Raw genomic sequence first — 11336 nt, 5'->3', positions numbered from 1 at the left:
ACATTTAAAAAATTAGATACATATTCTTCAGGCGCCGGTTGGGGACTTTTTATACGTCGCGCGCCCGCCGGAAGGTCCCTGCCTTAAGAGCTAATGGCGGACGCCGGCGGGTTGAAGCTGGCGGTGGCTTAGGCCTTGAAGGAACTCTGCATCTGTCGGATATCTACGCCATCCTTCCTGCTGCAGGGTAAAGAAGCAGCCTCCCAATTTTCCCGGGCCTGGGGAGGCAGAGAGCGGTCATGTAGGAGGGTTGGCCGAGCCTTTGGCCGGGGTCTTTGAAGCAGCCTAGGCCCGTAAGGTCGGGGCAAGGGAGGCGGTGGAGGGGAATGCTTGGGTACGAGAACGGCTTCCAGGAGTCGGCTCCCACTTCCGTCTCCAAGGTGGGAACGAAGCCTGGATCAAAATCAGACTTACAGAAATTGCCCAGCTTTTAGGTCCAGGGGTGGGTGAGACAAGGGGCGGGATGGACGTAAACGACACACCAACTGTAAGGTGGGAAGACCCAGCGTGTTGAAAGCGTAAATAACGGAAACGGTTTTTGGTGCCAAGACCCTCTCTTTTGAATTCGTGTTTTGGTACTTGGGCAACTGTTTCCTTCACTGATTTTCAGTTTATCGTTTGTAAAGTGGGGGACAGTAGTATCTATTTTGAAGACTTGGCGAAGTTTGAATGCGATGATGTTCCTTTGGCACGAGGAGAAGGGATTGAGGCAGCAATTTGTAGTGATCACAGACAGGTAGGAGTAGGGGAATCACAAAATTTACCAAGTTTTGGCCGTTAGTGGTTCCTGGTATGTAAATCTTACAGTTTTGGACTGATCTGTAATGGATGCCGTCAGTTATAAAGGTACTGGAAAGTAGACGGACTTCTTCAGGAGTTACAAAGAATGAAGAGTAGGCTGGGGAACTTTTCAGGGCTTCTGACGTGGCCTGTGGTTTCCTTTTTTTTTTTTAATAGCATAGTCCTGTAACATTGATCATATTGACATGATAGGGTTTCATTATAAGATTTGTTGTTGATAACTGCAGTTTTGAAATTGTTTGATATTTTATAGCCACAGCAAGATGCAAGAGAATAAATTTACTTTTGTTGGAGAATCACATTCACTCTTATTTTTTCTTTCTTTTTTGTTTTAATTGTAGTTAATCACGTTACTACCTTTTTTTTTTTTTAAGATTTTATTTATTTATTTGACAGAGAGAGAGAGCACAGATAGGCAGAGTGGCAGGCAGAGGGAGAAGCAGGCTCTCCCCTGAGCAGAGAGCCTGATGTGGGTGGGGCTCAGTCCCAGGGTCCTGGGATCATGACCTGAGCTGAAGGCAAACGCTTAACCCACTGAGCCACTCAGGCGCCCCACATTACTACTTTTCTTTTTTTTCTTTTTTTTTTTTAAAGATTTTATTTATTTATTTGAGAGAGAGAGAATGAGAGAGAGAGCACATGAGAGGGGGGAGGGTCAGAGGGAGAAACAGACTCCCCGCTGAGCAGGGAGCCCGGTGTGGGACTCGATCTTGTGACTCCAGGATCATGACCTGAGCCGAAGGCAGTCGCTTAACCAACTGAGCCACCCAGGCGCCCCCCACATTACTACTTTTCAATTGAAAGCAATTAGAACATATTCTTTGCTTCTTTTTCCTCAGACTTTAAGCTGAGAACAGCTTTCCCTGGAACTTGCACAATGTATAAGCCCTTCTGGGGATGTGAGTGTATGTCTGTGTCTCTGTCAGTGCATTTTCTCTATTTTTCTTTTTGTAGGTAATTTCCCCACTCCCTTCTTTTTTCACCTCAGAGATTTTCCTTCTTCCCTCCCATCTTAGGATAAAGATGTTCCTTAGTTTCAAGAAGGAAAATTTATATCTCTTGGGGCCCGTTTCCAGAGTGGAGGGTTCGATCTTTTCCTCTTTTAACCATTTCTGGCCTGGGCAAAAGCTGGGTAACTATTATTTATGAGGTCATTTACTCATAATTCTCTTTTCTCATTTAACAAAATCACATTTTTGTGTTAATTACACAGTGGTTACTTTGGATTTTTCAAGATTTCTAAATAATTGAAAAAACTTTTCTGGCAGTAATTGTATAGTTGTAGTTCTGGGTAATTTTATGGTAAAGGCACATCAGTTTGCAGTTTTCAGTCTTATCTAAAGAAAAGAATCCTTTATGTGACTATACTTCTTTATAGAGAGTCCTCCTGAAATGGTAGGAATTGAGTTTTCGTTTTTTATGGTGAGTAGATTTAAATTTTAAATTCTAATTGTTAAATATTGAGCTAGATAAGAGAAACAAATGGAAACTACGCTTAAGTTACCAGTTTTATCTGTTAGATTAGCAAAGTTCTGGTTGTGGGGAAATAGGGACTCATGCATTTCTGGGGATATAGATGGTAGAGTTTCTTTGAAAGGTACTCTGGCAATATGTGTCAAAATTACTAATGTATGAATCCCTCAATCCAACAATTTCATTTCTAGGGATTAATTTTTTTAAAGATTTTATTTATTTGTCAGAGAGAGAGAGCAAGAGCAAGCAAGCAAGCACAGGAAGAGGGAGAAGTAGGCTCCCTGGTGAGCAGGGAGCCCGATGCAGGACTCAATCCCAGGACCCTGGGATCATGACCTGAGTGGAAGGCAGATGCTTAACTGACTGAGCCACCCAGGCATCCCTCTAGGGATTGCTTTTAAAGATATAGTCTTACATGTATAAATGGCCTATGTAGGAAGGGTTTTCTTTTCTCTCTTTTTATTTAAGTTTTTGTTGGGGCACCTGGGTGGCTCAGGTGGTTAAGTGTTTGATTCTTGATGTCAGCTCAGATCTTAATCTCAGGGTCGTGAGTTCAAGCCCCATGTTAAAAATTAAAGTTTTTTTTTACTTACATAATCTCTACATCCCATGTGGGACTTGAACTCAGGACCCCAAGATCAAGAGTTCCACACTCCTCCAACTGAGCCATCCAGGTGCCCCAGTAGGAGGGGTTTTCTTTGCAGCAGTACTCGTAAGAGCAAGAGATTGGAAACTTAAATGTTAATCAATAGGGTATTGGCTAAATGAATCCTTATATTCCCAATTCAGTGGAATACTCCGTGGCTGGAAAATGAAAATGAGAAAGCCCTTTGTTTATTGCTATCTTCAAGGTAAAGTAATGAAAAGTAAATTGCAGGATAATGTGAGTGAGTGTATAATACATAGTACCCATTAGTTAAAAAGGGGAGAATATCTAGTATTAACATATCTTTGCTTGTATGTGCAGCAACTATCTGGAAGGAAATCATATAACTTAGTAAAACTGATTCCCCCAGGGAAGAGAACTGGATGGCTAGGGAATGGATGGAAGGAGCTTTTTGCTGTGCTTTTAAAGAATTCTGAACTGTGTCTGTATAGCCTGTGCAAATACAAGTACGTGTAGAGCTGCTTAGTTTCTGTGACAGTAAAGGCAAACTGTGTTAATGGTACAGATCCCAATGTTTTTACCACTTGTTATTGATCTCAGGCAGGTGATTTCATTTCTCAACCTCGATTTCTTCATCTATATAATTAGTATAATGAGTTATTTATAGGTTTCTTGAGGGATTAGAGGCAAAGTATACAGCATAGTTCATGGCAATTAGAATGCTCTCTAGTTATAAATACGTTGTTCATCAGTAAGCCTTACTGTATGGGTTCTGCCTTCAGCCAGAAGTTCCTATACAGAAATGTCTGTAAAGTAAGTTTTCCAGCTGATATTTTTCTGCTTTTATGTGCTCTTAGAGCTTGTTTTGTCTCGTGATAACTGAGGCCTGACTGTGGAGTTGTGAGTATCTCAGTGTTGCTGCCATCATGTTCCTATACAACCTGACATTGCAGCGAGCCACAGGCATCAGCTTTGCCATTCATGGCAACTTTTCTGGTAAGATTTCCAGTTACTATCTTTCCGAATTTAACATTTTCGAGATTAACTAGTTTAATGCCTCAAATTCCTTTATCAGATTCAAACTTTTTCCCTGAAATAATAGAAAAAAATTTTCTAAATCATTAGACAACATCACTTATATAACGCTTTACATTCTCCAAAGCCATTTGAAGTACTTGGTCTTATCTGACCCCGAGAGGACCTTTGGGAAGTAAGGTGGCCCGATAAATGGTGGCCATGAGCAAATGAGAATGGATTGGGGTGGATAGGAGTGGGATATCCGATAGGCGAGGAAGGCGTTTAGGCATTAGATAGTGAAGACCTGTAGTAGGAAGGTGGGGACAGATAGAGAAGAATATGAGCCTGGGCAGTGGAGAAAATGGCAATAACATTGATAGCAGGTTAGTTGGGGCTAGAGAGGGAATTTGGGAGGGAGTTTAATTATTTTAAACATTCATTTAAAAATTGATGACAACACATCCAAGTGGAATTATATAGCAGGCAGGGAGAGATGGGAGCAAATTGGCTGTTAAAATGCGTTTTGATTTGATAAGGCAGAGGCTTAATCCTTAATGGTTATGAAAGCAAGTGAACTCTCCCAGGACTGAGTTTAGAAATAAATGGTATCTATTAGATAGCAGCTTTAGAAGTTGTTTGAGATAATCCATCAAACTGCACGAAAAGTTAATAATGATTTTCTAGTATAATAGCATTCAAGATGAGCTAGAAAGAGCCTTTGGAAGTACTTAATTTTATGAAGCTAAACATCATATGTTAATAACCATTTGTAGACAACTCCCAATTATGCAGATTGATGGCAAATTTTAGAAAAATAAAAAGGTTTTTAAAAAGTAGCTATGTTGAGCTTTTTTTTTTAAGATTCTGTTTGAGAGAGAGTGCGCTTGCGTGCACACAAGCAGGAGGAGGGGCCTAGAGAGGGAGAAGCAGACTCCCGGCTGAGCAGGGATCCTGACCGTGGGATCATGACCTGAGCCAAAGGCAGATGCTTAACGACTGAGCCACCCAGGTGCCCCATGTGACCATTTTTAAAAAGTTTTTCATTGCTGCCACTTCTGTTAAATATCAGTTCTAGGAATGAAATAGAATAAAAAAACTTAAAGTATTGAACACCCAACTTAATTGTATTTATCTTGAGTGGTATTTTGATCCATCCAGGTTACTTTTTGGACTAGTTCTGATTGTTCGTGATCTTTATTGTTCTGGTGATCTAGGAACTAAACAGCAGGAAATTGTTGTTTCCCGTGGGAAGATACTGGAGCTGCTTCGCCCTGACCCCAACACTGGCAAAGTACACACTCTTCTCACTGTGGAAGTATTTGGTGTTATCCGGTCACTCATGGCCTTTAGGCTGACGGGTGGCACCAAAGACTACATTGTGGTTGGCAGTGACTCGGGTCGGATTGTTATCTTGGAATACCAGCCATCTAAAAATATGTTTGAGAAAATTCACCAAGAAACCTTTGGCAAGAGTGGATGCCGCCGCATTGTTCCAGGCCAGTTCTTAGCTGTGGATCCCAAAGGGCGAGCTGTTATGATTAGTAAGTGACTTGCTCTATTAAGTGTACCTCCGAGACTAAAGATTCTCAATTTAGGGTAACAGTGCTGTGCTCTTGGCAGTGTGCCAGTAAGTTCCTTACCTGGGTAAAATTTGGATCATATTTGGATTAATGCTATGGTTTAAAGTTGCTTTTCCTTTTAAAACAATGGGAATAGTCTTAACACACCTTTTCTGTTTCCTGTCAGGTTGGATTAGGTGTTTTTCCCATTTCTACATGTGTAGCAAAAACCCCCAATGAAATGATTGTACGTAATTAGGCAGTGAATATGATTGCTTTCATCAGCCTGAAGTGATGATTCACATTCATGTCTCTTCTCTGATAAATTTTTTGAAGAAAATTCTGTGTATCTGATCAGGCCTCCAGAAGGCAACTCTTTCTGACAAGTCACAAAATCATTAGATTTAATTCAGAGAATAAAGCTGGCAATTTTATGAATTACCGTTTTGTTTCCCAGTATCATTAAATCTAGGGCACGCTAAGAAGTTTTGAAGAGTTAGTGGGATATTAAGATCCCTATTAGAAAGGAGGGGAGTAAAATTCTGTTGACTATTTTACTAAGAGCAAAATCCTAAGTTAATACACTTGTAGAGTTAATGCTGGCTATTAATGATATTAAAGAAACAATTGTGATGTGAGTCTGGCTGTTCTATAAGCCCTTCTTTTCATTTTCTGGAAATTTTATTTGTTTTGTCTCCTTTATCTATAGGTGCCATTGAAAAACAGAAGTTGGTATATATCTTGAACAGAGATGCTGCAGCCCGGCTTACCATTTCATCTCCCCTAGAGGCCCACAAAGCGAACACTTTAGTATATCATGTGGTCGGAGTAGATGTGGGATTTGAAAATCCAATGTTTGCTTGTCTGGAAATGGATTATGAGGTAATGGGAGCTCATTGACTTTTTCCTCTCTTCCTCTCTCTCCCTTCTTCTTCCCCTCCCCCCCCCACACGATGGTTTCTTTCATTCACCTCAGTGCTTTCCTCATTATTTCCTTCTTTGTGTATGTCTTACAGCTCTCCTGCTCACAAATCTTTTCTGTTTTCCAAATGTCTTACTAAGATTCTTTGGAATGTTTCACAGCTTAACTAACTGTATAATAGCACCTTACCCTGATTTGAGCAATCTCCCTATAAAGACGGCATTTTGGGGGAAGAGCTGTCTGAAAAAGGAGGTAAAACTGTATGTGGGATTTTTTTTGCAGGGAGGTGGTGAAGGATGGGGCATACCATTCTTTGCCTTGAATGGAAGGCATTAGTTTTCAGTAGAGGGAACCCTGGTCCCAGAAATAGGAGACCAAGGTTCTTGTTCCAGCTCTGCCATTACCTAGTAGTGTGAGCTTTGGTAAACTGTTGGGGACCTTTGCTTCCCCATTTGTAAGATGGAGGGATCCTGATACCGTGTTTGTGCCAATGTCCTTCTCTATAGGAAGCAGACAATGATCCAACAGGGGAAGCAGCAGCTAATACCCAGCAGACTCTTACCTTCTATGAGTTAGACCTTGGTTTAAATCATGTGGTCCGAAAATACAGTGAACCTTTGGAGGAACATGGCAACTTTCTTATTACAGGTACTTTTTTTCTTTTAAGATTTTATTCATTTGAGGGAGGGGGGGAGAGCAAGAGCAGGGGTGGTGAGTGGGGAGAGAGAGCGGGAGAAGCAGACTCCCCACTGAGCATGGAGCCCAACGTGGGGCTTGATCCCAGGACCCCAGGATCATGACCTGAGCTAAAGGCAGAGGCTTAACTGACTGATCCACCCAGGTGCCCCTACAGGTACTTTTTTCTCAGAGCTATTCTGTACCTTTTTGCTTGGCCCATTTTATATGCAAACCTAGGAGAGTTTACTTAATAGAGTTTGGAAACTCTAATTCATTTGTAGTAAATCTAAGTACCTTGTCTATGGTTTGGCGAAGTTAAAAAAGTTCATGCAGTGGTTGACTCTTCTAATGGGGGCAGAGAAGAAAGGATGGGAGAGCACTCAGCTTGGAATATTGACTACTGTTAGGTGCTCTGATATTTTTTACTGTAAATAGTCTTTCACTGTCATTAAAAAAATTAAAACCCAATTCTTTGAAAAGATGAAATGAATTTGAAAACTTGGGCAAAATATAAATATTTTTGAAAACAGTTCCCAAAATTGACCCTTTAAGAAATTAAGAACCTGAATAGACCAGCATCCATTAAAGAAATCGGAGCAGTAGTCAAAAATCCCCCCCCCAAAGATTTAAGGTCCAGAATTTTCAGGGATCTTAAATTTCTGCAGAGATAGGAAAAATATAAAAGCAATTGTACCACTTTATGAGCCTGGTGTAACTTAAGTATCGAAACTGGGGAAGGTTAGTAACAAAAATCTATATGTTGGTTATGGTTATAAATACCAAAACCTAAAATTTTAAGAAATTGGAGTCTGCTTTAAATGCATCATAGCTAAGTAAGATTTTTGTAGGCGTTCAGAGATGTTTACAATTAGAAAATCGTCATGAGGTGAGGTCTCTAACCCAGAGAAAGAAAAGGGATATGTTAGAGAAATCTTTCTGGAGAAGAGCTCTATGCTGAGACCTAAGGACTAATTAGTTATGTATGAGGGGGGGTGGAGGAAGGGGTTTCTTTTGTGGATAAGGAGAACGAGATGCACAAAGGCCCACGTGCAAAGAAAACGTGGTTTATTCAAAGAACTAGAAGCTCATTGTGATTGGATGGATAGAACTAAAAGGGCTGGAGTACAACTAAAGGGCTGTGGTGGGGAGGTAGCTTCTGAAGGATTTTATTTTATTTATTTTTTGTTGTGATTGAAGGATTTTAAGCAGGGGAATAATAACCTGTTAAAGATGAACATTTTAGAAACATGCTTACATTTTGGCTAATTGAATGGAGGATAAGACTATAAGCCAGATTAGGAAGCTGTTTCACAAACCCAAGAGATAAGCAGCACGAGCACTGCTAAGAAGGTAGAATCAATGAGGCTATGAGGGGAGAGAGAGAGAATTAAAGAGTGACACCCAAGTTTCTGGTTTGGTCTATTGGTTGGTCGTGGTATTCTCTGAGATGGAGGACTCAGGAGGTGGAACAGATTTGGGGAGGAACTTGAGTTTGTTTATGAATACAATGTACTTTTAAGCTAAGGCTACCCAAACTGCATTCCATCCTTGTCTTATGCTAGTATCAGGAAAAAGAAACACTTTGAATGTTTTTTAGTCTCAGGCACTTACACCTTCATCCAAATTATGCTGAAGGAGAGAAGGAATTAAAAGCTAAATTGTAATTCATGGTTATGTTAAATCATTGCTAAGTTCTGTTTTTTTCTGATAGTTCCCGGAGGGTCAGATGGTCCAAGTGGAGTATTAATCTGCTCTGAAAACTATATCACCTACAAGAACTTTGGTGACCAACCGGATATCCGCTGTCCAATTCCCAGGAGACGGGTAAAAATCTTTGCCATAAGAAAAGATACTGGTGTTTGTGAAGTTAATTTATTTTTTGTAATTACAGTGTAGTCTCTTAGTTTATTTGCTGTGAGGTTTTAGTTTCTTTGTAAATGTTGTGTTTAATAAAGCTGGTATTTTAGTGAAAGCGAAACAAATTCTTTGAGAAAGGGAATTAAAAAACAGTTTCCATTTCAGAAGAATCTGTGGACGATCAGTTTGAAATTCCTGCAAGTTTCTAGTTTGAAGAAGCCAGACATATTTATTGGAGATATATTGTTTTCCATTGTTTGTCTTTTCTTCCCCCATTCCAACATACAGGAAATTTTAAAGAATAGAACAATGAATTCCTGTGTGCCTTTTACATACAGAAAGAAGATTCACCAATTTAATGTTTTACCGCATTTGGGTTTTCTTTTTTAAAGACTTTGTCAGGGGTGGGGAGAGAGCGAGAGCGAGAGCGCACACAAGCAGAGGGGAGCTGCAGGCAGAGGGAGAAGCAGGCTCCCCGCTGAGCAAGGAGCCCGATGCGGGACTCGATCCCAGGACCCTGGGATCCTGACCTGAGCCGAAGGCAGATGCTTAACTGACTAAGCCACCCAGGTGTCCCTTGGGTGTTTTTTCTTATGATATATCTATTAGACAAACCTTTTGAAAATAAGTTGCAGTTATCGTGACACTCTAAGAATCTCATAAGATGTAGCTGCTGAAAAGAAATTTTCCTCCTACATAACCACACTACCAATATCATGCCCAAGAAATGTACTGTTTTGTGTAATAGTTATCTTATGTACAGTTCATATACCAGTTCTCTCATTGTCCCCAAAAGTTCCCTTTTATCTTTTACTGCCCTTTAGAATATTTTGTCTCACCTTTGTTTACTTTTGGTCTTTTTTTGACTTTTTTTTCAAAGTCTAGGCTAATTTTCTTGGAGTTTGTCCCATCATATTTTTCCATATGATTATATCCATGTAAATATTTTTGTTAGAATCATTACATAAGGGATGACATTTCCCACTCTATCACATTAGGGGCACAGAATGTTGGTTTGTCTCGTTGGTGATGTTAAATTGTTTACTGCCTGTGCTTCTTAATTGTGAAGGTACCTTTTCCTTTTTGTAATTGGTGTGGAAGCAGATGGGGTGAATTTTGAGTTGGTAAATATTCTTTTCCCTAACATCTTTTCACATAGTGCTTTTCCCCTCAGTTCAGTTACTACATTGGTGGTTGAAAATGGTGGGTTTTTTTTTTAAGATTTTATTTATTTATTTATTTGACAGAGAGAGACACAGCCAGAGAGGGAACACAAGCAGGGGGAGTGGGAGAGGGAGAAGCAGGCTTCCCGCTGAGCAGGTAGCCTGATGTGGGGCTCGATCCCAGGACCCTGGAATGATGACCTGAGCCGAAGGCAGACGCTTAACGACTGAGCCACCCAGGCGCCCCGAAAATGGTGTTTTATTGATTTTAATCTTAACAGTTTACTGTGGAAATTATTAAGCACATGCAAAGTAGAATATAATGAACTGTATATCCAGTTTCAGCTAATCTTGTTTCATCCCTGCTTTCTCAGTCTCTTCTTTCACCCCTCGTTTTATATATTTTTAATATTAATTTATAGGTCCTGGGGTTGAACCTTTTAGGTCTTACTTAGTTGAGCTAATAATATGATATCTGGGTAAGATTCCATAAATTTTAGAAAATCAGAAGAAATCTATCAAGTGAAATTCTTGGTAAGGGGTGGGAAGTAATTCACTTTGGTTCGTCAGACATTGATTGACGAATTCCTGTTTGCCTTTTACCTACAGAAAGAAGATTCGCCAATTTAATGTTTTACTGCATTTGGGTTTTCTTTCTTTTTTTTTTCCTTAAAGACTTTGTCAGGGGTGGGGAGAGAGAGAGAGCGTGCACACACAAGCAGGAGGGAGCTGCAGGAGCTGTAGCTTGTACTTGGCTTTGGGACTACAAAAAAGTATAAAACACGTTTTGCCCTCAAAGAGCTAAGTCAGTGGGAGAAATACAAAATGTTGGAAATGTAAAAAAAAACAAACCGAAAACATAGTTCAGGAGCTGCCTTGTAGGAGTTAAGAAAGATGATGTGGAACAAGGCTAATGAAGGATAGTTTGGATGATCGTGTCATGGATATGTAAGACTTTTATTTATAGTCTGAAATGATGACTCTTTTAAATTTCATATCTTTTCTTTGACATTTTTCTCTGGAGAAAGTGTTTTTCTTACTCATTGGATCAGAATGTAGAGTGAAATTGTGGCTTTTTATTTATTTATTTATTTACTTGAGAGACAGTGAGACAGAGATACCTAGAGAGAAACGAGCTGGGAGGAGAGGGAGAAGCAGGCTCCCTGCTGAGCAGGGAGCCCGATGGGGGGCTCAATCCCAGGACCAGGGTACCATGACCTGAGCCGAACGCAGACGCTTAACCGACTGAGCCACCCAGG

The 11336-nt window shown here is 40.3% G+C and overlaps 1 protein-coding gene and 2 non-coding genes across 4 annotated transcripts in view; all 3 read left to right on the top strand.

Annotated features, from left to right (window-relative positions):
- The first annotated feature begins 118 nt into the window (after positions 1 to 118).
- Positions 119 to 11336, top strand: part of SF3B3 (splicing factor 3b subunit 3) — a 50304-nt gene continuing 39086 nt past the window's right edge. For both annotated transcript variants that reach the window (XM_021705713.1, XM_021705712.1), the window contains exons 1-6: positions 119 to 187; positions 3739 to 3877; positions 5113 to 5439; positions 6167 to 6339; positions 6886 to 7027; positions 8769 to 8881. In XM_021705713.1, coding sequence (XP_021561388.1) covers positions 3808 to 3877; positions 5113 to 5439; positions 6167 to 6339; positions 6886 to 7027; positions 8769 to 8881 — 825 coding nt within the window. In that variant the 5' untranslated portion in view covers positions 119 to 187; positions 3739 to 3807. The remainder of the gene's footprint in view (positions 188 to 3738; positions 3878 to 5112; positions 5440 to 6166; positions 6340 to 6885; positions 7028 to 8768; positions 8882 to 11336) is intronic.
- Positions 5740 to 5819, top strand: LOC123323318. Its single transcript, XR_006539331.1, has one exon. It is a non-coding gene; the product is annotated as a small nucleolar RNA SNORD111 (small nucleolar RNA).
- LOC123323319 lies at positions 11042 to 11133 on the top strand. The gene has a single exon (XR_006539332.1). It is a non-coding gene; the product is annotated as a small nucleolar RNA SNORD111 (small nucleolar RNA).

The sequence above is a fragment of the Neomonachus schauinslandi genome, chromosome 16 (genome assembly GCF_002201575.2).
Source record: "Neomonachus schauinslandi chromosome 16, ASM220157v2, whole genome shotgun sequence".
In the NCBI taxonomy this organism is placed as follows: domain Eukaryota; kingdom Metazoa; phylum Chordata; class Mammalia; order Carnivora; family Phocidae; genus Neomonachus; species Neomonachus schauinslandi.
This window is presented reverse-complemented; position numbering and strand designations above follow the sequence as displayed.